The 27,818-nt window shown below is 39.3% G+C and overlaps 1 protein-coding gene across 1 annotated transcript in view; it reads right to left on the bottom strand.

Annotated features, from left to right (window-relative positions):
* LOC104951244 (metastasis-associated protein MTA3-like) overlaps positions 1–13,648 on the bottom strand; it is a gene marked incomplete at its 3' end in the record, with an annotated part of 22,941 nt that extends 9,293 nt beyond the window's left edge. Inside the window, exons 1-3 of the mRNA XM_010777883.1 lie at positions 13,528–13,648; positions 3,043–3,110; positions 277–370 (exon numbers count right to left, since the gene is read on the bottom strand). Of these exons, the coding sequence (XP_010776185.1) occupies positions 277–370; positions 3,043–3,110; positions 13,528–13,555 (190 nt within the window). The remainder of the gene's footprint in view (positions 1–276; positions 371–3,042; positions 3,111–13,527) is intronic.
* Between the last annotated feature and the right edge of the window lie 14,170 nt (positions 13,649–27,818).

Consider the following 27,818-nt stretch of genomic DNA (forward strand, 5'->3'; position numbering starts at 1 on the left):
GGGGGGGGGAATGCTGCAGTCTGGACTGTTTCTCTCAGCTCGGTAACAAAAACTCAATTCAATTTTGTATCACCCCTGCTGTGCAAACAAGCCTCCCAATCCAGCCAAATAACAAATTGTATTTTAAAGTTCAGGGAAATCTTCTTAAATTTGACCGAGGCACTACTACACCTTTGCAGTGGAAAATAACTGAAGCGTGTTGCCCCGAAAGAAATGTTCGAAATCCTGTTTTCTTGATGGTGTGTTTTGCAGGCGGGGTAACGGTCGGTCACTCACTTGCATGTTTGTCTGCCAGGGCGATGAGTGTGCCGGAGATGTCCCTGCGTCGGTAAAAACACACCACTTTGGCCTCCACGTTCCCATTGGCTGTCTGCAAACCAGAGACAATCGGCGTTACCACGGCAACAAGTGGTGCCGCACACAGAGCACCCACACACGCACACACAGATGATTAAAAAAAAAAAAAACCTTAGATGAGGAGAGTTCTTAACTATGGCTGAAAAAAACTCAGTGTGAGGCTCCAGCTAATTCTCCCAAAATCACTTTATGTGTCGCAGTTATCGGGACAGAGCGGTGTGTTCAGGGGGCGTCTGTTTTGTTAGTTGTTTTTTCCTCATAATACTACATAGGTATGATGATATTTGTTTTTATTTAAGAGCTGCATGGTTTGTTATTGACTTTATTGAATGATACCTTAACATTAAAACTCAAGGTAGAACAGTTAAAGCAATAAGACTCATTGATAAATTGATTTGTAGTACTTTTTTTACTTGCAACAACAACAACAAAAAAGACAAAATAATCAGTTTGAATTTTATTATAGGCCGGGTAAATTAGATTAGGATTTTTCTCATGAATCACTCTAGTTAAATATAATGCAAGTAGAAGATGGATGGAGAAAAATCCAACACATCCAACATCCAGTCATATTTCTTTACATTATATATTTTTTTATACTTTTCCAATCAGAGAACAATTAAGAATCTAATTTCCCATATTTCTGTGTTTGAAAACAGAGCGTAATACAAAAGAATAAAAGGTAATATATTAATAGTCAGAATTTGTCATGAGTATAGGAGTTATTTCAAGGTTAAACAACAGCAGCTAAGCAGATTGGAAAATGAAATAAAATGTAAATCTTCTCAATCACTTCAGTACCTGGGTTAACGGTGTTACATTTAACCAAATGTTTTCTTTTCGGTGATTCATTTCACTAAAATTGATTCATGTATACATATTTATATGTGCAGGAAAGTTAACACTGTAAAATGAACTTAAAGCAAAACAAAACCGGAGACAATGAGAGAGTGGCGAGGGCAGCGAGAGAGAGGAAGATGAAGAATGGATCTGTTATCACAGGGAGGCGTTGAGGTGTAGTTTAAGCATCTGGCACTCAAGCAGCCGAGTGAATACATGTTCCTTGCTGATATTAGTTCATTTATCACCTTTTGCAACTTCAAAGTAATGGCAGAGAAATGATCAGAAACTATTTGTTAACCAATCAATTGTTTCGGTTAGTTATTTTAAGGAAACATGTTTAAATATACTTCAGTTCCAACTTTCATTATGTGAGGATTTCCAGGCTTTTCTTGTCTGATGTGATATTTAAGTAAGTCATGTAAGTGTTGTTCAGACAAAACTAAACATCTGACAACATCATTTGGCACATACTTCGCCCTTTTCTTCCACTTTAACAAAGCATGGATTTATTAGTGTCAGCCTTGGATTCTTAACCTGTAAATAAAATCATTTACGTGTTTAAATTGTAAATTTGTATCTTTAAAATGTAAAAAGACATTACGCATAAAGGCTCCAGTGTGTTTTTTAGCAGTTTTGAGCAGCTGCTGGTTGTCTGGACTTTTCCCCTTTACCGTTTTATACTTTCTAAACACGCATCTCAAACTTTATGTTAAGAGAAAGCCGGCGCTCCCTGCGGGGCGGGGAGACTGACAGTGACGGCAGAACAGAGGCTTGCTCTGCGCTCCGTGTCAATCACATCAGACAGCCGGCAAGTTATCCACACAGGCCGGGACAGGGGACAGACACGGGGCCCCTGTAACCAGTCCGCAGAGACGGGACTCTTTTTCTGCTTCCTCGACTGAACAATGTGCACGATGGCAGGCTGGGGTTTACCTGACAGCATCCTGAGCAACATTATTATCTTAGGTGTGACATCTCAATACAAACACTGTTTTTACGGCTTTAAAAGGCAATACAGATATGGCCTTTTAGAACCACACTTCCTTTACTTTAAAGTGGTACATTGCAAGTGTATTATTCAAAGCAATAACTATCAATATCACCATTATGTTATAAGCATATCAACAAGCTGGTCATAGATGATTACTGTTAAACAAAACATTAGTATAAGACAGAAAAAAGCTGTTAAATAACCCAAAACAGATTTATGACAACCACATTTTCCATTTAACTTTAGGTTAGGAAATTGTAAAGCTACAAATAACAAATTTTTTCATTATAAATAATTGTGTGGATCATTTCTCCATTATTCAATCAATAATTAGGTCTAAAAGCTCAATAAAAGTTTCCTAACAATCTGAAGTCTACAAATCTGTGATCTTCAGTTTGCTGAAATCCCCAAATCTGCAAATCCTCACATTTCAGAAGTTGAAATAAGGGAATGTTTGGTATCTTTGCTAAATTACTTAAGAATGTATTGGTCATCAAATTGTTTGTTTGGCTAAGCATTTCAGGGCTAGACTGGAATAAATGCAACAACAACAAAACCAGAATGCACTGATGTTGAGTTTCATAAGATGGATAAAACAACTGGAAAAGACAAAGAGTTTAATCTTATCCCCTTATAAAAGTCTGATATTGAACAGTCCAGGGTGTCAGGTAAAAGATCCAAACTAAGCTTTATGAGACCCCAAAAGGGCGAGTATATTTTTTACAGTTAAACATTTACTTTAGTTATTAAAGTAAAGATTTTTTCGGTTTAATATCTAACAAATCAGACGGGAGTAGAGTGGGTTTTAAAGGTGTAGCCTTCAGATCTGTGCAGCATTCAAGCACACTCACCTTGTTCAACTCCTCTATCCTCCTGATCAGCAGTGGGTTACTGGACGAGTTCTCAAAATAAACATAATCTGCAGAGGAACAGCGAGAAGGAGGAGGAGGAGGAGGAGGAGGAGGAGGGGAATGGAAAGAGAAAGGAAAAGAGGGAAGAGAAACGTCAGTCAGCATTTCAGGTTCATCCAAATGTTCAGGTTGCTTTCCAGTTGAACAACACTGACATCTTTATAAAAAAAAAAGGGGACACAGAGACCTACTAAATACTAAAGAAGCATTCATTTTGCACTGACTACCGAATGTCATTATTGATGTTTTTCAAAGGAAGCTTCATATTTGATGACGTCATTCCACCAAAACTAATTAAAAAACGTCTCTTCAAGTCGAATGAAGGGATTCGTCGGGTTATTTATAAGCCTGTTATTTTTAAACTTTGATTTTAAACAGTGTGACCTTTCTACAGTCGTTGGCATGAAAATGATGCCGATACATATTTTGATCTGAGATAATGTGAAAGAGCAAAACAGTGAAAATTGGGTTGGGTAATTTGTTAGATAAAAACATGTCTCTTAGAAATGAATCCATCTCTTTGACTTCACAACACTCAAGCAATTCGGCTACAATACTAGTACGCAACACTGTCATCTAATTCTAGAAATAGCTTAATACTTACAAAATAATGTAGTGTAATCTTTACCGAAAATTGTGCAGAGATACTGGGCATGAACTGAATGAAAAAGACATCATGTTCACATCATGATCTTGAACGTCAACGTCTTGGAACGATTCAGGGCGTCCATTTTTTATAAATAGGAGATCCTGTCTGAAGGTCTGACTAAATGAGACGTTGCCGCACAATAAATGTGTCTCTCTAAAGCTCTCCATTCAGACTGCAGCCTTGTATTTCCTCATGTTTTCTTTGTCTTATCACCCTTCATCCTCCCCATGTGTGTTTGTTGTTTGCATGCACAGTGTGTCTGCATTTTGAGAGCGTGTGTAGGAGACTGCACAAGCATTTCTACGCATGTGTGACTTAACTATGCATTTCTGTGTGTGTGTGTGAGTGTGTGGCTCCTGGCACTGCTCCAGGCCCAATGGAGGCTTAGCTCTCACCAGGATGTCCCCACAGGCCCCACTCTTGGTAGGGTGCCTGGTCTTAGCCCTGCATGTGTCTTGGCTGAGTGCTGTCAGATTATACCCCACACTTGGTTGGCTGCCTGGAGCTGGAGCTATCCTCCCTTCACCCTGAACCTCACCCGCCCATCCCCCACGCTCCTACGGGCCCCGTCTTCATGACCGACTAGGCCAGAGATCGCCCGAGAAAATTCCAACAAAACAACCTCGAAACACACCGACTCCTGCTTTTATTTCCTGAACCTCCCGTGTCTAACACTCACTGGTTTAGGCATGCACTCATCATGATCGCAACATTTCGGATCTGCACCGACATCCACAACTATCTTGACATAAATAGAAAAATCCACCTACAAACACTTAAAGGTCCCATGTCATGGCCATTTCCACTGATCATAATTCCATTGTTGAGGTCTACTAGAATAGATTTATATTGTGCAATTTTTCCAAACTCACTTTGGTTTCTCATACAGCATCTCTGGAAACTACGTGTATTCACTGAATTTCACTCTCTGCCTTTAACGGCTCGTTGTAGCTCCAATAGCTCCAGCCCCCACCCTCCCTGTGAGCACAGTGTGCTCTGATTGGTTGGGACGTTGTGAATCGCGCTGAGCTCCGTGGAGGTGTGGTTTCCGTGTTTAGCGATACACAGCGAAACACATCCAAACTCATCCTGAGCACACACAAAGTCACAGCCGAAGTAAAAACAATAAGTGTGGCTTGATATTGAGTAAGAAAAAGGTTGATAAACGCTCTGAGAATGGGTCTGCAGAGAGAATTTCGCAACTGTCTGTTATCAGCCTGCAGCCAGGGAGGAGAGATCAGCAGAGCTGCCTGCACTGAGTGTGTGTGTGAGGAAGTCCGTGGATTGGTCAATTTGGACCAATCAGCGGGGGCTTAACGTAACGGCTCCGCGGACGTAACGTAACGGCTCCACGGATTGGTCCATTGGTTTCGAAGAATCAATGGACAGTGACGTATCTCCAACGAGGCGTTTTGGGGAGGTATTTTCTGTGTTAAGAGTTTTACTCGCTACAGGGTGTACTTTGAGGGTTTTGACTCTGCAGACCGTTTACATGCATAAAAACCTTCATAACACACAAGGGGACGGGTAATAACAGGAAAAGCATGACATGGGACCTTTAAATACTCTAAAAAACATCATCTGTTATGCATCTTGTTGTGGGCAAACCACTTTTTTTGGTGCAAATACTTCCAGACATTGTAACATGGTTGAATACGAATACAGTAAATTGAAAAGGAAAAACACATTTTGGTAGGTGTGAAGCTAAAAAGATCCAAACCATCTCTGTTTCCAGCTTCTTCAAATGTAAGAAAAAGGCAGCTTTCTTTGCTTAATACGGTCCTAAATCGAATATCTTTAGTTTGTAGTACGCAAATCTGGAATCATCGGTTAGGATTGCAACTAATGATTATTTTCCTACTACATAAGGTAATCGTTTTTACTATAAAAACCTTGGTCTCCAGGAAACTTTGATTGGCATTTTCTTTATCATCTTCCCACAATTTATAGACTAAAGTGTTTCAGATCTATAAATAGTAAAACATAACGTCTGCTGATTAACTGCCAACAAAAACAATCAAGAAATCTCAGAGACAGCGGAGGAAGACACGTAAATGTATCTCAAACAGACAAACCTTTGACTAAAAAACCTTTTGCTCAACTCTCCCTATTGGTATTCCTCTCTCCACCCACACTCACACAACTAGATTCACAGCCACTCTTTGGAAGGAGGGGAAAATGTAATTTGTCTTCAATTAAAGTAAATTCAATACAATTACTCCTAATATGAACATTTATCTGAAGAAGTAAGAACTGTATACTTCTTTCCTTTTGGGTTAAGGGTGAACCCAGGCACTAACAGTAGTTCAGGAAGCATGTAGAGTGTAATTTCTATAACAGTGTATTTTGGCAACCTTACATACTCCCAACTCAACATCGCTACGAGGCGAGAAGGGATCGTCACATCACGCCTGTCTACTCTTCACCCTGAAACAGCTTGTTACTAGATTCCGCTGCCACTGTGACATCTTCGTCCTGCTGCTGAATATCAAATAGGCCAACTTGAAATTTAGCGTTCCTGAGACAGAAAATAAAGACAGGATATCGGACTTGCTCATTTCCAGGCAGACCTGGAGGTCAGAGGCTGGCTGAAAAACTGTGAGTGGGGAAAAGTGAGTGAGACTCCATGCCATTTAGTGAGGAACCACAGCAGGGACAGGCACCGGCTTCCCAAATGTAAAGATTTTTTGCTTTTTCAAATCATTAATCCAAGAAAACTGAGTATTTTTGAACATTGGACTGGTCCCTCAAATTACAATGTGTTGACATCAAGCTGAAAATATATGATTTTCCAAGGATCTTTTGTTTAATATGTCTTTCTTTATAATAAAACAAAAATGTGTCTAATAATAAAGAACCTGATAAATAAAAATCCTGACGCTAATTCACCACTCCAGTGAAAAGAGTACGAAGATACTATACTGCTCTCCTATCAATAAAAATTGCATTATGAACATCAGGGGATTTATCCATAAAGTTAGCTTTAATATGGAAGGTGTTCAAAACATGTGAGTTTAAGGGGATGTCTTCAAATTTGAGTCATTATTCTATACAACGAAAAAAGGGTGTTGAGTACAAGGAGATGACATCAACACTAATTGACTCGCCTCATAGTTTCGGTACAAATTTGAAAGAACATACTTCAGCTGGACACACTGAATAATTCAAACTAATTGCTGCTACAAAAAAACAAACTTTTTCTAAATACATTAAAAGATATTTAAATCTGTCAATATTCAAAAGAACACTGAGCAAAATGTAGTTCCTGGCTTCAAAACATGGAGGGGTCTTATGATAAACCACAGAGAGAAAATGTTGACGTTTTTTTCTTGGCCTTCAATGTTCTCAAGCTCTGAGGGACCAATTAAGCGAGACTTAAAATGCGTCATGAACGTTTCAAACCGAAGCAGAACCACATGTCAAACATTCGGCTTTGGAGTGAGGTTGGTTGTGAATGGCAGCCACGAGGTATGTTATTTTGGGGTGGGTTGGTGACAGGAACATGTCTCCTCGTAGTCCCGCATTAAGAGTCACTGCGAAGGTGGGATTTTGGGCTCAGTTCACCAATTTTCTTTTTCGTGGCTCGGGAACCTAAGTTACCAAAAATGGATTCACTTTTAAGTTCAACCCATGTCCTTGCCTTGCCACCTATGGCGAGAAGAATAACAAAAATGGCAAGAAAACAGGGAAATGAAGAGTGGGAGTTTCCACCATGTGAGGAGCTGAAGCCTTGTAGAGAGCGAGCTGCAGAGGAACTCAAAATGAGAGCAACAGAGAGAGAGAGAGAGAAAGAAAGAAAGAGGGCCTGTAGGCACTGAGCAGCGTCACTCAGTCTCTCCATTTTCCCATCAGCCCTCCCGCCGCCTCAATCCGCGTATAACCTCCCCTCCCCTCCACCACTCTCCATCCCCCGCTCCCAACGCCAGCCAATCCGCCAGCACCGGCGACTGTGATGTCACGGTGCAGTCGAATGTTGTGCGAGCCAATCGAGGCATGTTACCGAGCCTCAAAAGAGAGAGAGTCTGCTGGGCTGATTCAAACCAGGCCAGAGAGAGACGCGAGGATGAGAGAGGGGAAAACATGATAGCGGATGGACTCGGGGACAGAAATGGACAAAAAAGAATTACAAAGCTGAGCAGAAATGTTAAGTTGGCGAAACTGTTAAACCACGAGCAAACATCCTAAATGAGACAAAATGAAACGAGGTCCATTATTGACATTGAGAATTAATTGGAAAAATATATGACCATACAAAAAATTAAAAACTCAAGGATACCTCTCCAAACTACACACTGTACCTACAGTAAGACAGTTCTTCCTGTGTTAAACTTCTTTATTTTTTCGCTATCTGAATAGAAGCAGTTATATCCTTCACCATTTATGCAGACACTTGCAAGTAGTCTGAGGACAAATGTAAGGTTTGTAAAGACTGTCAGAGGGTTGTTGAAAATACATCATATCTAATATTTTCACATTTCTACCACATATTAGTGCAATGGTCAGGGAACGTGAGTATAGTATGGGAGAAACTCGATGATTAGAAATACATTTCTCCAATCATTGAAGTCCTAAAAGTTTCTCAAAAGAAAACTGAAGATTTTTAACCAGCTCTTTGTTAAGCAGCGTGGGCATAACATGCAGATGAATGATGTCAAGTTGCGTCATTGAGGGAGCTTCCCCTACTTATTCGCCGCTGTCAAAGATCCACAATGTAACAAAACATTTTTTTTTTTAAAGACAAGATAGGTCAAATATTGTAGTTATCGTGATCAATGGCAGCTCTGTTAAAGTCATCTTGATACTATCTACGCAACTCAAATTAGCAAACTGTGATCAGAGGGAAAAAACCACAACATCAAGCCGTCATGTGCATGCCCGTTTTCAATGATGTACGGAGACACTTCATTTAGGATTCAGTCTCCATATGCGACTATAGAAAAGACAGTTGTGGAGTGTAATACTTGTACAGTAAACCATGTAGGACAGTAATGAAAAGGCTAGAGGCGGGAAAATAGATAGAAAAGCAGGAAGCAGCACATTTTAACATCCACCAACTCTTGTCCATGCGCAGATACCCCACACCCCACCCAAAGCTTACTCACACACTCCCACTGAGAGGCGTGTCTGTCGCAGTGATTCGGATTACGGCTTAGACTGTCACAGTATGGATGGAGATTTCATTGGTAATGGCAGGTAGTTTAATCTTCAGAGTTCATCCCAACACTTTGATATCCATACCTGGCAGCATCTCTCTAGCATAACTCCTGGCTGAAGACGGTGAACGCTACTTTAAGATAATACAGTAGATTCATCTCTTTGACTTTATGTTCTACAACTGTCTACTGACCTTGGAAATAATCCACATTACACACTTCATGCAAACATAAACAGAAGGAAAAAAAAAAGTCATAAAATGGGCCAGTCAGTAAATCAGTTAAGGCAAAGAGAGATTTTTGATCTCGTAAAAAATGGCAGCGACTTCCCTCCCAGCATGCATCTGTTTGGCACTTGTGCCTCGACCATCAGTGTGGCTTGTTCTTGTTATTCATATGTGACTAATCAGCAAACGTGTGGAGGTTTTACACAACAAATCTCTCTGAAAAAACTATTTTAGGGGAGTTTAGAAGACCAGATCTTGAAATCCAAATAGCTGCGGAGCCGCAAAGATGCCACAAGGAATCTAGCTTGCGTCAAATACTTTTTATTGTGATGGATGTATGTGTAGTTTGGCCTCTGTAGAAATGTGATGATGGGATAGGGACACTCGTCATGCATTTGCCCAATCCTGAATTTGGCAGGAAGGCAGTAAGCAGGTCGCAAAACTGTAATTACACCCACAAGACCTGCGAGAGAGGCAACTGCCAGCGTGGGAAATTAACACCAACCACCAGCCAGAAAAAGTGTGGGCACTGTCAAAGTTTGTACCTTAGTCATTTTGTGGATTTGTAAACATTACAACACCTTTAAGCAGGGTCTGGATCATAACTGGCAGCATGGACAGCCAACAACCACAAAAATATGGGCAATGGCAATAAAAGTTTTCAATCACTTTTTAAAGTTAGTAACTACAACACGTTTAGCACATTCTGTACAAGAGTTGTCACACTCCGACATCCTCATTACAAGTGTTTATTTTAAGGCTAGCTTCACATCTTTTCAAGCATGCTTTAAAACAATAGTCATGAGCAGATATGATGATTGAAACAGGTTCTGCTTGCTATAATCACTCCTCCCGTTTTTACTTGCCTTTAAAAAGATTCTCTCTAAGTCTACAGTCTTTGTCCTGCAAAAATACCTGACAACATTTACCTTAATCTCTGGTCTTTGTTATACAAATCACTTGTGTGACTTTTAAGGTTAGTCTTCTTAAAACTAATTTCCCTTCTTTTTGTTATCATCCCTTCACTGCAGCTCGGCACATAAAACATATTTGAGGAAATATTGAGGTAGGTTTTCATTTATAAGTCTGTCTGTGAAAGTTACCTACTTGATTTCCATAGTGAGGCTGCTTTTACGACGTAATTTACTCTGTGTGAAATAATGCAGCTATTTCAGTAATGTATTGGAGGTGCCAATGTGAGGGCTTAAGCCAGAACAAAAACATATGGTCATTCAGCATTTTTTTTTAACCTGGCTCAACTTTTGTCAATACTCAGCATCATCCAGCATGGCACTGCAATGGCCAATTAAATATTTTCAATGTTTACTCTGTGATTGTCGTGGAGTAAGATGTAGACTGCTAAGCCTCGAATTTGCTCCAGATGAAGTTAGGAATACATTTTTTCTACAGAACGAGGCCTTAGGATCTTGTTCACTTGAAATGGAAGTAGTTGATATGAAAATATATTAAACTCTTAAATCACCAAAACGATGATAATTTTTTAAATGCCACAAAAAAAAAAAAACCTTGAATCCCTTTACCTTACATTTTGATAATAAAAAAAAACTTAACTCAAAGTCAAACTTTTTCAAGAACGTTTTTGAAATTGTTCTCTTACATTATAAATCCTGTATTTTTTAAATCAAGCGCTTTTGTTCACCTCACTGCCATAGTAGATATTTACGATTATCCCGATAAAGGAAATTCACCACAATCAACCTTTTGTGAGAGTTTTGCTTTCTCGATTCCTATATCTAAAATTCCTGATTGCAAGTGCTTTAGGAAAAGAGCTTATAACCATCTTTAAGAAGAACATTTTCCCACGGACACTTCACAGTTGTTGCAGCACAGACTTTGTGAACCTATCATTCAAAACAAGATCTTAACACAACTACATATTTTCCTATTGTCTTTTGAGAGTCCTTTTTGTGTGAACAGGTTTGCAGCCAGCCTTGGTGACTGTTGTTTATAGGTTCAGACTTTTGAAACTTCTGTGGCCAGAGTACAAAAAGCATGCCTCGCTTCATTTCCCGCCATTAAGATGATAAGACTTATGATATAGCCTACACTTAGTCACAACACTTTCCTGTGTTTGGAGGGAAAGCACTGGGACGGAGCGCTGCAGGAAGAATGGCGTGTGGCCTGTACGATAAAAACAAAGACAGCAGGGCCCACGGAGCAGCTTTTGTTCACGGTTCAAACACAAGGGAAGTCATTGCTTTTTCAAGATGATCCTGCATTGTATTGCAAAGAGGCGGCCATCTTTCCAAGGGTCCCGCTTAGTCCTGTTGTTAAGTTGAATTGGTCTTAGGAGAATTCAGCCAATTAATAGGCTTAATATAGGCCAAATTGGGCTCATTTTTTATCTCTGTGGCAAAAGAAATACAATATATTATAATGGTTACTTTAATTAAGTGATGCAAGTTCACGCTTTATGGTTTTACATTAGTTTGGTTTTTACACACTTAGGCCTATTTGTTTATAATTTCACCTAATAAGGGCAAAGAATAACTTGTTTGGTATGATCAATAAGAAGGACTGTGATGCAGCCCCTTCTAGCAATCGTTCATGTTACGATTATCCTGAACATAATAAAGTGGATTGCGGAAATTATCCCAATTATTATCAAGATAGTCGATAAGGTCAGTGAATAAAGAATTAAAAAACACCAACATTGTGTGAGTCACAATAAAATCCTACCCTGTCACTTCACTGGGTACCTATGTTATCCATAACAACAGTCGCAGGAGTAAATAGTGGTGTGAGCTGATCTAAACCCTGACTGCTGACGCTCAGAGACATTATATTACTCCAGGAGGTCACACAGTTATGCGTGGACTTATTACGACTCTAAGATTTTAAACAAACAGAACAACTTGGATATATGTTGATATTTGTTATGGTATTAATGGGTTTCCTTTTTTCACTGTTAACTGCAGATGGGTCCAGTATCACGTCAAAATACAACATCTTAAAAGCTACCAAGTAGGCAGACCGGCAGGGACATTTGGTTAAAAAAAAAAGACACATAAGACCACCTAGTAAGCATCTCAGCAAGTGAGGCCGACAGTGTAATGAGCTGTACTTAATTCAACAACATGTGGCTGCTGAAGTGTTAACTTTCTGCCCTGTTCTGGACATAATCCTGCTCTCACTCAGGTAGGCCCTGTTTCATTTGACTAAATAAGAGGGCTATGACGTTCACTACAGGCTATTTTTATTGCGGGTACAATGCCAAATAGAGTCATCATCAGCATTCCTGTTTCACTAGACAATTGTCAGCAATGGCATGTCAATGTATCTTCAGTCACTCTTGCTCAATTTTCCATACACGCGTCTACTTTGAGTTAGGAAGAAGTATGCAATTTTGTAAACAACTATAACAAGGAAAAACTTGGACTGCAATAAAAAAACATGAATGGAAATGTAGGCTTGATGGATCTACAGACTAACCTCTAAACAATGACACCTTCCATAAACTACATTATACATTAAACTATATCATGGCCCACCTTATTTTGGTTGTTCTGACACTTTGACAGTAACATTTTTGAAAAACAACATGTGAGAAATAGTCAAAATTCTGCAACCCTAATGAATTGAATGCAAGGCATCTGATTATTTGCCTGTCAATTATTGAGCTTTCTCATGTCCATCCCCCTTTAAAAAAACAAAACATTTCCTTATTTAAAAACTCTAATGCACTAACTTTCATGTGCCTGTTTTTTTACACATTACCTACAGGATATGAATCAGAGCAATGAGCAGAAAACGAGTGGGAGGGGGAAACAGGAATCTTCATTAGGTATTAACTGGAGATGCCTGAACGAAATGAGGAGAAATACCTCTGATTGAAATGTGTGAAAATGCATCTTTGAGCATGCAAGGAAAAACACATTTACCCATTTCAGCTTAAACTTTCTTATAATTTTTTTTAAATCCTAGTTTGTTTCTCTGCACTAGGGGAATAATACCACATTACTGCATCTACTCTGCACATCTTACGGGGTTCCTGCAGGTTTACTCATGATGTTAGTTCCCCTCATGAAAGAGTAGTTGAATGGTACGCAAAAACTTTTACAATACGTTCCCCATGTCCCCTTAAATGCATAGAAACACAATGCATGTGACTGTAGGTGCATCAGCTTGTCGAATTAGTTGTCAGGAGAGCGTCGCAAGTTACAAGAAACACAAAAGAAACGAGGGAAACCAGACTACTCTTCATCACCATCCTCCTCTTCACCACCCTCATCATCTGTGAAGCACAAGGCTCTTTAGCTTTAGGGAAATAAAAGACTACGGACCACGCTCTGTTTTAAAAAAGACCCACGGTTGTTCACGTCCGCCATAAACACACTACGGGAAGCTTGTGAAATGTTCCCCCCCTCCACCTTACCTCCAACCCGGTACATGTTCGCTGCCATGACTGCCCGGGTCCCTGGCTTCCTCTCCAGGTAGAGGGGAGGCTCTCTTCTCTCTCTCGCTGCCGGAGCTATGTTAGCACTGCCGCCGCTGTGTGTTGGAAAATGGTGGATTGATCAATACGAAACAGACTAGCTGAGGGACCTTAAAGAGACAGCGCACTATTTTTTCTTCACACTTAAAAACTCAAGTTTGGCGGCTGGGATTTGGTTTGGTTTCAAGTTTTGTATGAAACTACTTAATATATTTCAAGTTTTGTATTGTTACCGTTAGCTACTAGTATTTTCTAAACAAGGCAAACGTTACAGACGTTGGTGTAGTTCCACAAGTGACGTCACTGATCCATCCAACAACAACGGTTATCCCATTCACTTACCCTAATTATTCTTATATTGTTTAGTTTTATTGAGTTTATTTACTAATGAAACGACTAGTTTACATGATAAACAGAGAACAAATAAACATATGTTTTAATATGGGAATATTCCCACAATATGTAGTACAGAAAATGTCTTGGAGCAGTGTAACTAACCTGGTAGAACATTTTTATTTATAGATAGTCTATGGGTTAAACACTGACATATTACCATATTTTGAGGCGAAGCTCAAGTTGTACACTCATGTTGGTGGCTGTAATTTGGTTTGGTTTCAAGTTTTGAAAGAAATGACTAATTGTATTTCTAGTTTTATGTTGTTACCGTTAGCCATCAGCAATTTTCATAACATGACAGACTTTACAGACGTAGATGAATTCAAATGATTTGCTTTTAAAAAGTGTTTTTCCTTATTATCATATTTGTAAATGTTTAATTATAAATGTTTATATTAAAAGTACTATTACTTTATTTAGTTTATTTACAACTGTCAATATTAGTTTCCATGATAAACTGTGAACATTTTTAGAAATATTTAGGCCTACACTTTTTTCACTAAACTGACCTTTAGCCTAGCAAAGAAACCGGCTTAAACGCTAGATCAAATGTCATTAAGCAGTGCAACTAACATAGTTGAAGCTTTATTTTTTACAGTTAATTGGCCAAATTCAAAAATATTTCAATATTCAACTACATATTTGAAGAGTTTGCTAATAAAAGGCCTCAAGGTTGTGAAACTTCCTGTCCCATGCCTAAAACCAAATGTCGTTATCCCAAATCCCTAAGCTCTGTTGAGTTAAGTGAAGTTCATGAACCAACAGGGGTAGGGCCCCATGGGGTTAAATGGAATAGGCTTTTTAACATTTATAACATTTATTAGTGCATGGAAGAATGGTCACTAACTCACAGGTGTGTCCCTCACTGCTGTGAAAGTAGCTATAACCATACATGATAAGGATTACTTTACACATAAGGTAGGAAACCTGACCTGCCTGTTAGGGGGCTTTTGGTTAAGTTGGTACTAAAGTGTATTTGGACCGACATGATATTTTGTATTTTATTTCCATTTATTTGATCTAGATAAGATTGTCATGTGACCGTGGAACATCTCCTCTTTTTTCTTACATGGAGAGTTTTTACATCTGCTCAGTAATAATGTCAAAACTAATTATGTTATTCATTCTGTTAATTTATCTTACCATTTAATTTGTGCATGTATCTAAAAAAGAACTGTGTCCACATTGCATTTCATGGTATTATGAATAAAGCTCAATTTTGTAATACTACATTGCAGATTTAAGCATCAAACACTGTTCTGTATAGTTCACATTCACAAATATTTTAGCTAATTTTTTATAACTGTAAAGCAAAAAATTATACAAAATCATATACGCAGTGTGCATTGAGGGGAGCACAAGGGCAGTAATGCTATTGTGGGATATACAGAAATCTGGCAGCATCACAGGGAAGTGTAGGACTATCAAACTAAATACAACCACGCACTTAGTTAAATGAATGTACAGGCATACATGAGGGATGATGGAAAATGTGCAGGATTTAGTAGTTTGGCATAATCTGCCATACAAAAAGGGCATGTTTTGTACTGCAAAGACCACTAGCAATGTTTTCCTGTTCATCACCCATCGCAAACACAGATATTCTCCTTGAATATGGCAATAAGTATTGCAGTATGTCATAATTTAAATACATATCTCCTAAAAAACATAGAAGAGCCCAGCTTTTGTTTTCAATAAAAAAAATTGTGTTTAGCAGAAGGTGTCGAATAAGTGAGGTATTTTATGACAAGAGGGAGAATATATAGTATTGTCTTTTGCCAATAGTTGTTTGATTAGCTCCATTTTTCACTGTGGAAACAAGCGTAGAGCCTCTGTGCTGGAGGAGGAATGCTGTGGTGAGGGCTACATCTGATCTATACCATATGGAAGCCTCAATTACCGTTTTCTAACACAAGGGACTACAGCCTGCAGTCACATGACCACCGCAAGCCAATCGTGTGTACTTACAGTATGCACTCCTGCTCAAGTGTGCAGTCTCAATGTTGGAACTGTGCTGCATTGGAGGGATCCTGCATTGTGTCTCAGGCTCTTTTATGAAACAGAAATGAGAGAAAGTGCAGTGAGATTTTGAACATTTTTCTATGACAATCTGTAAATTGGGAACAAAATAACTATGAAAAATAAAACAGCATCATTACCAGTAGATGTTTTTGCGTATTATATATCTATTGCCCATTATACATTATGCTGCTCACTGCTTTTTGGCAACATATGATGCATTTATGCATACAACAAAGCAATTATCTGACAAAATGTTGCCGCTTGCTGTTTAGAAGATTGCTCCCTGTTTTTCACTTTATTTCATTTGCATACCTTGCTAATTGTTTGCAAAAAAAAGTATTGCAGCATATCTCACGGCATATCCCTGCACAGTGTGTGTTATATGTCATAGCGACTGGCACAAGTGAGCGGTCTTCCTCGCTGTTGTAATGAGGGAAACCGTGCCAATACTTAATATGGTCTCAATTAAAGAAAAATAGGTTCCCAAACACAATGTAGCCTTGTGTTTGGGAACTGTGACTACCTTGATTAGGAGTGTTTGTTGACTTGGCTGCTCGCTGCTGTGCAGATGTTCTATTTGAATCCACTTGCTCCTCTACCAGATGTTGCTGCAGTCATGAAGACAGGCAGAGTAGCAGGCAGGCAGAATACAATGCAGAGCGGTGCAGGTGTTCTCCCCTGGTGAATCTGTGGAGAGGGATTGGCTCGAGACACAGGGCGTCTGCAGAAACTCCCCTCGGGTTTGGTTGCAGTCCCAGAGGATGACCTCTGATGGCCTTTTTTCTTTCTTTCTCCTATTTCTCCCTTCATCCTCTTTCCTCCACGGCTACACAGGAGAGACAAAGACACATCGGAAATCAATTAGGCCTGTTTTCCTGGCAGAGAACCGTTCCACATTTTTGATTGCGCCTTCTCGTTTGTTCGCTCACTGGGGGTTGTGGTTGGATCCAAAGACACTATGGGAGGTACAACTATAAAGGACTATTGTTAGAGAGCTCTCTTCTCAGCACCTAACTGTACATTCTTGTAATTCATTGGGATTTCTCACTCGTTTTTATTGTGGAACAACAATCAATGTTTCTTACAACCTATAGACTCATTACATTACATGTCATTTGTTTTTATCCAAAGCGACTTACATACATTCAGTACTGGACAATCCCCACAGGAGCAATTTGAGGTGAGGTGTTTTGCCCAGGGACACAACGACATGCTGACTGCAGTGGGACTCGAACTTGCTACCCCCTAATTCAAAGTCCAGCACACTACCCACTGAGCCACAGCCTCCCTATTGAGCCACAGCCACCCGAGTCAGCCAAGTTAGTGACAGGTGTCTTTCATTGGCATTGACAAGCTCTTACTCATGTTGTAGATTGTAAGAATAATAACTTTATTTATATATAGCACCCATTAAAAGCAGAGTTTTTACAAAGGGCTTGGATAGACCAAGCAGAGGCAGGATACTCAAAAGATACCAGAAAGCTAAACAAAACCAAGACAAATTCATTATAAATTATTAATACAAATAAAAAAGAATAATTAAAGTAAAAGCAATACAAAGACGACAATAAAATAGGATAGGTATGTATAAGGTAAAGTGAATTGAATGCGGCTGCAACTAACGTTTATTTTAATTATCGGTTGATCTGCCGATTACGTATGTATTACGAAAATAGGAAAGAATGTCGCTTCTAGTTTCCCGAAAGTGATGTCTTCAAATGTTTTGTTTCGTCAGTTGAAGGCCGAGATATTCAATTTAATATGATGTAAAAAAGAGATCAGAAGAAAATCTCCATATTTTAGGGGCTGAAAAAGCATTTATTTTGGTGCAATTTTTCATACTTTTTCATTCATACTTTTTTTTTGAAGGATTAATTAATTATCAAAATATTTAAACATTATTGTCATTCTTTAACTAATTGTTTAAGCTTTAATGTGATTCAAACATTACTCAAGCTCAAATGAAGAGGCATCACCACCGGATCACGGAAAATAAAAATAAAAGATGGATTCTATCATGTCACAAAGTGTTTTGTATTGTCTGTCTTTATTCTTTTCGGTCCTGAACATGACAGTTCTCCCCTTCATTTTGTTTCTACCGCTCTGAAAGCTTTGACACGAGGCAGCGCTGACTCTTTTAATTGGGAATCTCTGCTGCAGGGGATCTGTCAAACAAATTGCACAGCTAAAAACATCAGTAACTGAATTAACACCTCAAAATTATCTTAAAGCCGACATACAGCTTGCATTTATCAATATCAGACCACAGGGGGAGCTATTCTCATGCTTTTGAAAAAGTGTGCAGTTGAGACAAAGGGGCAGCCGCTTTATGGCCATGCATAGTTGGATTTGCAGTGACATCTCTGAGGAAAATAAGAAACCTACACAAATGTTAACAGCAATGCCTGAAATTATAAAAAGTTCTATATCTTCTTGCGCTATTTCTATGACTTGAGTATATGTTACATTGTTGTAAGAGACTGGGGCTTAAGATTGTCATTGTTGTGTCTCGTCAAATGTGTTAGTAATGTTTATGTATTTTGTCTGTCATTTCCTGTTTAATTTTGTATTTACCTCTTGTCTTTCATTTCAGGCCGTTTTCTTCCTCCCCTTGTGTTTTTTTCCCACCATCATCAGTGTCTGGCCCGCCCCTGATTGTTTCCACAGTCCCACTCACCTCATGTTTAAATAGTCCTGTCTCTCCCCTGTCCTGTGTCAGTTCGTTTCCCCGAATGGTCGTGCCAAGCCTCAGCTCTGAAAGGATCGTTTTTCACTCATGTCAGGTTTTGTTATGTTTGTTTATTTTGTTAGGCTTAAGTTTTTATTAAGTCCTCTTTTGTTACGCTAGTTTTTTCCTCCTTGTGAGCGCTTTTTGTTATTTCCACTACCTACTCTGGTGTAGGTAAGTTTGAGAAACCGGCTCGAGATACACTTTTTGTTATATTCCATGGAATGCTCTTAACATCCCGATAGCAATGAATATCTGAAGTGCTTTGACAAAAAATCCATTAAAAACAATTCATCTGAGGAAGCCGTGGTACTGTAAAAAGCACGACCAATCATCTGAGCCGGCCCGGCTAAAGTAACTGGATGCCTACCTGCCTGTCAGCCTTCCATCTGTGCACAAACTTATCTCGTGCCCTCATTGGTGATGTGCGCGTTCGTGTGTGTTGGAGGAGGGGCTCTGTGGAAGTGGCAGATTTTTTCCGGCTGTGTATTTTCAAATTCTAGCGCACTCGAGCTGGTTTCTCCAAAATTAACTACCCCACCTTTTTAAGAGGGATTACTTGATCTGCTAAAAATAAATACACTTTTTTATTACATTCAAGACTTTATCTCTGGGTCTTGCATTTGGGTTCATCAGTTTGTGTCGAGGTCCTGACAGTCATGCTATAACTATGACAATAAAGCCTTTTAATCTTACATTTTGGATCTTGATTTTTTTAATTGATTTTTTGAAGATGCTATATGTTGTACTAACCTCATCCCTCCAGCAGGGAGCATCACTCACACTATTTTCTTTTGTCCTGGGTTGCTCCCTTACAAAGCAGTGATGTAGCATTAGGAAAATGGGCCATCCCTGAAAGAAGAAATTATACTTCAATGAGTTATCATGAATTCTGGGGACAATGCCAGTGAGCAGCATCAAGGCTGGCACGCACAAATATTGACTGTACAGCTCAAGGATCAAATAAATCAAACTGTGTCATTTCCTCATCACTGTCTCTCAGCTAGAGTGGCCAAAATGTGGTTTATATAGCGTGTGTGTTCCTTTTTAGAGGTCATCTATTACTGCAGACATGGAAACACTCAGCCATACTTTGAAGGCTTCATAAAAACGCTTGGCCCTAATCCAAAGGGATTATCCATATCACACTAGGGGGTTATTGATAATGTGACCTTCACAGAATGAACGTGGAATAGCCATCAGACTTTGAAGAAAGACTGTCGATGCAGACAGTTGAAAATGTGGCACCCAAAAGACGCCTTCCAAGGTCCCTGGCCACACCTTGTAAGAGAATCCTGCTGCCGAGTGTACACACTCCACCACAGGATCATATGCCAAAAGGCCAGGAGCCGCCAGACGAGAGCAACACATTTTTTTCAAGAAACAGATGGTGAAACGCCAAATGTGTCTCCATCTTCAGAGAGAGGAGAGGCGCTGGCAGTTGGTGAGAGGATTGTGCCATGTGGGGAAAACCCACACAGCACTCAGACATGAAGAAGGAATCACTGGAATGGCAAATGGCTTCAGAAAGTCTCGTCTTGACTCTCCAGTGGATATGTTTGGCATTTTATTGGTTAATACCCTCAGAGCTGCACCAGCTGATGTCAAGAAGCTTAATGAACAGAAATGCAGCACATTTCTTTCATGTCTCAACACCACAAATACACACATGCATAAACTTGCTCCTCGATATGTACACATTCATTTAGTTCAACATCAATACAATAGGCTTTCTTGGCATGAAATATGACGTGTTGAAATGTCAACAATGAATTATAAAACCTTAAATGTTTTATGGTATTCATTTGAAATACAGCAGAGAGAAACGCCAGGTGTAAATATCATTACAGTCAGAGATTAAACACACTAAAGGCCTTTCAAGTAATGTATTACTGAGGTTTATATCCTGAGTGCCGCAGACAAATCACAGAAAGCTGCTGATTTCAGAATAGTCTACTAATTATATATTTCATATTTTTATGCTCCTGCTTTTGAAAGAAACCCGATTAACTTTGAGCCTCAACGTTATTTGATAAGAGCTTTTAATGTAAGAGACCTTCAGGCAGTTATAATATATGTGGATACACTTTGCTTGGTCATTTTCTTGTAGGCTGTTTTGTCTTTTGGAGACTTTTGTTTGGAGAAAAAGTTGATTATTTGGATGAAGTTAGTACTTCTTTGCTGAATAAATTGTATTGTTAGCTCACTAGAAAACATGGTTCATTCAGCTTTTCTATCACTCTTATGGTATCTAAACTAACATTTCTAAGTCTAAAAGCCTTAATCATCACATCTAAATTATAAGTAGAAGCAAATAGCAAAAACGAAAAAATGTAGGTTAGCAGAAAAAAAAAATCCCACAGCAATGAATGTATATTGTCACTATTGTGAGATGCCAGGAGATTACATAAAACGATACAAATCTAAATACATGTTTCCATTCAATTATTAGTTTTGTATATATTTGAGTGTTTGTGTAGATGAAGACAAGGAATATATATTCAATCCAATAAATAAAATGATGATTGGAGAAAAGTTCCTCCAAACTTTCAAGATATAGTACAAACCTAGAAGGTCTAAGAGTAAACATCTAACAGCAAGATAATTCTTTCATTGTACTGCCCGGTCAGGTTGTTAAATATTTCTGCACACAGGCTTTTCTTCAGTAGAACCCGTGATGGCCCAGAGGTCATTACGACCACCATAAAACATGATTGATGTAAGTGAAACACAGATGAAGGGATTGACGAGAGGTCCTATGATGAATGCTGTCAGTAGGGATGAAGACATTAAACCTTTTTAACCCTGCAGTGTAAGTTCAAATCATGGTTTGTGTTTTGAAGGCCTCTAGGAGCACCTAAATCAGGACGGGGTCTGGTAGTGTGCTTTGTTTTCCATTGCAGCGCCACCCATGTTCAGAAGGTCTAATTATACACCACAAGAGCTAAACTCGTGTAATTCTTTACATCGACTGGAACAAAACTTTGTATGTAGTGAATGTGACCAGTTAGTCCTTACTGCGTAGGGCAGGTCCATGGGAAATGTCCCTGCACGTGTGAAAGGAACAGATTCCCTTTGTTCAATTTTGAGGTAAAGACAGTTTTTCCAGTGCTGATTTTTTTTTATATACATATAAATAAAATATGGGCATGCATGCAAGACCTTGTCACAGTGAGTGACATTGTTTGTGGACAGACTAAGCAAGGGAGCGCCTGTCAGTTTGAGTATATGTGCACGAATAGGCAGTTTCTCTCAGGGGTTTCCAGCATCATTTCAAGTACTTCAAATGTTCTTATAACCTTGAATATTGGAAAACAACATTAGCTCCAAATTGTGGTCATTACAAAAACTCTAAATGTTATTCTAGAAACTAATACGAGCGTATGTTTTTTCGTTCTTGAGTAGTGTTAGCTTTCTTCACGTGCATGTGCAAGACATTTTCCAAAACACTGCATGATATCAAAAATAATATGTGTGACCTTTCTTGCCAAAATAAGACCAGAGGACCTATGATATGATGAGTGGTAGCTATGGATCTTCTCACATAACTCTAGATACTATAGAGTTATTCATTTTCAGGTTCATATTTTTATTTTCCTCCTCTACCGTGACATGTTTACATGCTTTTAATATTCAAAAAGCTCTTAATTGTTCTCATACTGATGTGTACCTCTTTTCACCCTCTGTCTGAAACCAGAGTTCAGTCTGCTTAGAGATGTCCCGCCATTTAGCCTATCACGTACGACGGGTTGGGACGCTAGCCAGTATACAGCGTGAGTGTTACGCAATGGTGTCACTTTGTCATGGAAGTAAAAAAAGGACAACATGGCGTCGAAGGGGGGAGTTTGTGGGAGAGAAACTCCCTCTGGAGGGGACTTTGGGATTTTAGTCTTTGCAGACCATTTACATGAACAAAAACCTCTGGAACCCACAACAGTAAAGAGAAAACCCCAAAAGCATAATAAGGCCTCTTTAAAAATCTAAACTACTTGATTGATACAAGTGTTTCAGTTGTTAGTTCTGCTGATTGAAGCTCACACAGCATATTCACCACTGATACATCCGCTGAGTAGGATGGATTCTTCAGGACAAATTGATCATTAATCAGTTTCACTTTAACAACATGCTGCCACACAAACAGAAAAGCCTTGAGTAGGGCGTTTAGTGTGATTACACAAAGTGCAGAAATGTAGAAAAATGTACGTGTCTTACATATTACCTGAAAGGGCTTACTTATAGTGGTTCATCCACCTTTAAATCACCTTCAAGTAGGTTTTTGAAGTGGTAATTATCCTCCTAATTATAATATTTTAATTAAAACACATGCAGGTTGTCGGTGTTTAAAATCTAAATCCCCTTGAGAGATTCCCTATGAAATGTTATAGAGCTGTGTTCGTGGGAGGATCACAGGACGGGAAGATGGAGACATCAAAAACCTCAGAGAAATTCTGCCAGCTGCCGCGACCACACCCTCCGTCAACACCCCTCAGCGCCGCAGCACATGTGCCCCGAAAAACCCTTGCTCTATGTCGTAAACAAACGCAGAGCAGAAATTAAAATGACAGATTTATTGAATATACACTAGGTTACACCGGCTATATTTAGGCTTCCAAAGAAGACATGGGAGCAGGGAAAGGCCAAGCAGAGGAACCTCGACCAACAGTGACCAGAGGGAAGACGTCTGCCAAGTTAAACAATACACCCACCACATCCCTAAAAATGGCATCCAGTGGAATCTAAATGCCTCATAGTCCAACTGGGGTCAAATACTTAAAAACTGAATGTCCATGACTAAAGAAGAAGCACTCTGCCATGTGCTTTAGAAACAGACTGTAATGGAGTTACCGACAGTCAGTCTTTTGTTTTGTCTGTAAAAAGCCACCTCAGGGCGGGGTTAAAAGTCCCAGTGAGACCCTGAAGGGGGCTTTTACAAACAGTAGCATACATAAAGTCAGATAGCTGATAAATATCAGGGTAAATCATGTCCAAATGAAGTGTTTTTCAAAATGAATAGTCTGCTGGCTTTGCTGCAAGGATACTATTAAAATGTTATTCAATAAATAAATACGTTGACGTTCTAGCCTATATGTTGGACCAATACAACTTCTCATAGAATAGGCAAATGGCCATCTGCTAAAGAACAAAAAAGGGCCCAAAAGTCACACATTTCCATCACTTTTGGAGATTGTATTTATTGAAAATGTGATTAAGATTTGCACCATCAATGTACAATATTAATTAGCTGCATTATAACCTGATCTTGTACCATAGCACGTATAAATCCTCTATTTTCTGTGTTATTATTGTGCTTTCATGGTACATCAAAGAGGGTACATTTTACATTTTGGCTGATCTAATCAGAAAAGGCCTTATTTGCATAATTAAACTTAACAGACAATAAGTAATGGACACAATGTAGGTAATGAACTGGGGATGTTTAAAGCCATGAGGATTATTCCTTTAAATTCTGTGTACATTTTTACATAGGCAGAAAGCAGATAAAACCTGCCCTGCTGTTTGGTTTTCTTGGTCTTATCAAAAAAGATAGAGTATCTGCTGTCTATTAAAATCTCACTGAACACTCGACATATCTTCTGCTGAGACTGTCTAATCTTACCCCTATCTCAGAGCTCGGCTAAAATTAGGCTTCTGTTTCTAAAATAATCGCTGCTCTGGAGCCGGTGCTTTGGGAACATTTCAATAATTAATTCAGGCTCTTTTTTCTCTCTGTCTCTTACTCAGGGACACTCACATGCGTACCCACGTGCCGTACAGACAGACACTTCTGTTCGATTTTCACAGAGCCCACCACAGCTGTCTGAGGTCTTTTAAATGATGTGCTTGTCCGATTTAGAAAGAGGCCTCTGAACCCCTCAATCCGACCCAAATCATCATGTTTCCCCCTTTCAGCTCTTGTGCCCGCTGGCTGAGAGAAGCAGTGTGTTGTGGTGTCGGGCTGGGCTGAGGCTGGCCAGCTGTGGGCATCTTCAGAGCAAACAAGGGCTGCTGCAGGATTTAGAAAAAAGTTACTAATTGCGATTCATTTGACTGATTTTACAATTGCAATAATGTTGAGGGAATGATCATTATTCGCATTAACAGATATATATATATATATATATTAATGTGATCATGGTGTGTTTTTTTTAAGAGGATCTTTACCAAACAAGTTTTTTTTATAAAGTTTGCAGGCCTGGAAAAATGTGTATAGAATGATATTACAACAAATGTTGCCTTTGATCTGGATATTGCGATTTTGATAACATTTCGTATAGTTGTGCACGACACATGGCTCATGTGGATTAGGTCTGGATTTGCATCTGTGGAGCCTGAATGTGTGAGTTTTTGTGTAAGAGGGAGGAAGGAAGTAACTGTCTGGGGTTAAATGCAGCTTTGGCACCTGTTCAGCCGGGTATGCAGGGCTTATATAATGTATGTAGGGGTGAGTGGTGTGTGGGACATGTGGGTGTGCAGCAGGAATTTATCAGCCTGCTGGACAGAGGGCCGAGCCCCAACACATGCACCCCAGAGACGTAAAGACTTATTAAAGGCTTTAAAAAATATTTTTTTAATCAGCTACTTAGTGATGGGTTCCTGATTTTTGGTTAACAATTTGGGTTATTTCAACATCATTTCTATATTCTTCTTATTTCTTTTTTGCTCTCAAACGGCCACGGCTCAGTTCGAAAAAAGTATTTGATCACACCAATCCAAATTTAGCAAAACATTTAAACGAAAATGTGATGACGGCATGTTCATTTAAAAAATGTCAGTTTAATGAACTGTCATAGAGATATAAATAGGATCTGAAATACTTTTTTCAGTGGCTTTAAACTACGTATTTGATAAAGAAAATATTAGGATTGTAGCACATTTTGATGTACTTTTTCCACCCTTGTATTCCCATGGTAGGTCTACAAAATAAATGACCGACATGTTTTTAAGCCCTGAGGACCGCCTCACCCTTCTCTCTGTCTATTTCTGTATTTCTCCGTCCCATTGGGGCTAAATGTTTGATCTGCTTGAGAAGAAAAAGGGTCTGAACCAAGCCGCACCAGATTAAAAACAAGTTAAAAGTCAAACTAGTGGCCTAGATACGTCCACTTCAGTCTCCATGGGATTTCACTCTCCTCAGAAACATCAACACGCACCTCAGAGTACCAGCCTGTCAGCGGAATCTGCTCCCTCACCTATCACTCATTTGGCTCCATTTATCCCAAACCCTGAACAATTCAACTTTTAAACTATTTCCAAGAGGTTTGCTGATTCTACAGTCTCCTTTCCAGCCTCACATAAATGTTTTATATTACAGATAGCTGGAATAATATATCCTTCCTTTCTTCTTTATCGCATGTGTTCAATGAGCCGAGCGTTTCAGAGAACATTGTCCTTTCCCTTTCCATCCCCTGCTTCCCTTTTGTTTCGCTCTGTGGTGTATTTGACCTCCTCCTCTTGCTCTCAGCAGGTTTGAGTCTGATTGTGCGCCGCAGCTGAAATTGCAACAAACCTGCAACCACAGCAAACAACTGGAGGTGAACGGTAATAAACTCTTGTCCTCTGCGAAACACACACCAGGCGCGCAGAGGCAGGAAGACTCTGTCCTCCAACTGGACACTGAAATGTTGGGAAACATGTACCTGGACTTTGCAGCATTTACTATTTACATTCCGTCTTATCTTATTTGTCTTTCCATGCAAAGAGTTTGCTCATTCCTGCATTTCACTTGCACCATTGTATCATTTGCACGCTTTTATTGCACTAAAAATGTAAATGGCACTGTTGGGACTACATTGTCATTGCTAACAACATCGCTGAAGCTATTGTTCAAATGCATAATAGCTTCAGTCTGTTAGCAATGAAAAATCGACAGTCTCCCAACATAGAGCCATGCTGCGGATCAGGATTGTATGGAAGATTATTATGGCCACTATAAGTAAAAGAATAAATAGAAAAAAACTCACCTTACCAGATAAAAAAGAAGAAAGAAATTATCTTTAAAAAACACTTAAAAAAGCTCTTATAAGGTGTCATATGATTCCCCCAACTTGTCCAGTGTACAGTTAAGATGCCTTCGAGTCTCAAGTTGACCGTTAGATGTTTTTTTTTAAAACAGTGAGCTCAGAATAAGAGATAAGGACAAACCGTTTACAGGCATGCTGACGGTTGCTAATCAGCCGGGACACAGATGTGGGAAATATCAGTCTGTTCCTGGTCCTGCACTGTGTCACTGAGCAGACACACCAGACAGCACCCATGTGTGAAAAAGATGATCTCAGTCACTCTGAAGAGGCCTGAGTGGAAAGAGGCAGACAAACTGTAGTAGGAACTGATAATGTCTTTAAATTAGTCATCATAAGTAAATGCAACGACGACTTGTCAATCGTGAAACATTTCAAAAGCTGTTTTTCTGATACGCCTTCCTCCCTTCAGGAGGCCTAATTTGTCACAAAGCCAGCAGCCTTCTTAGGAGAAAGCGGATCCAGCAGAGCCACGTTTCTGCTTCTTCCTTTAGCCTAACAAATTCCTACGAGTCACTCACTCTGAAAGAGGGCATTGTGATTCAACCAAACACTACTCCTACTCCTGTCGTGGAAATGAGGGGAAAAGGGAAATGGGAGTGCATGTGTGTTCACTATTACTCAAAAAAGCTTTCCCGCCTGGCTATGACAAGACCACAGTCTGGCCTATATAGCAATGCTGCATTCAGGTGCTGCTCGTAAAATATATATCACACAGCTATTCTAAAGGCCATTGCCTGATTAAAACAAACCTGGTTGTAGGACATGTTAGTCAACTACATCTAAAGGTTAAAGGGTTTATAGCTTTTCCAAATGACCACATGTAGGCAAAGAAACAAGCAAGAAATTCCCAAAAAGGACAAAGCTACACACACTTTTGGACTGCAACAGTTGATCAAGAAAACTCAAAGAAGTATTTTAGGTAAAATCCTGCATGCTTTTAACTGTATTGGTGGATCACTCCATGAAATAAGATTGTCAGTTTGTCAGTTACATCCACATTTCATCTCTAAATGGATAACGCTTCAAAATCCATGAAATGGGGCCAGATTAAAACGAAAGCTTGT

Source organism: Notothenia coriiceps, unplaced genomic scaffold, assembly GCF_000735185.1.
Source record: "Notothenia coriiceps isolate Sejong01 unplaced genomic scaffold, NC01 NC01_scaffold00018780, whole genome shotgun sequence".
Lineage (NCBI taxonomy): Eukaryota > Metazoa > Chordata > Actinopteri > Perciformes > Nototheniidae > Notothenia > Notothenia coriiceps.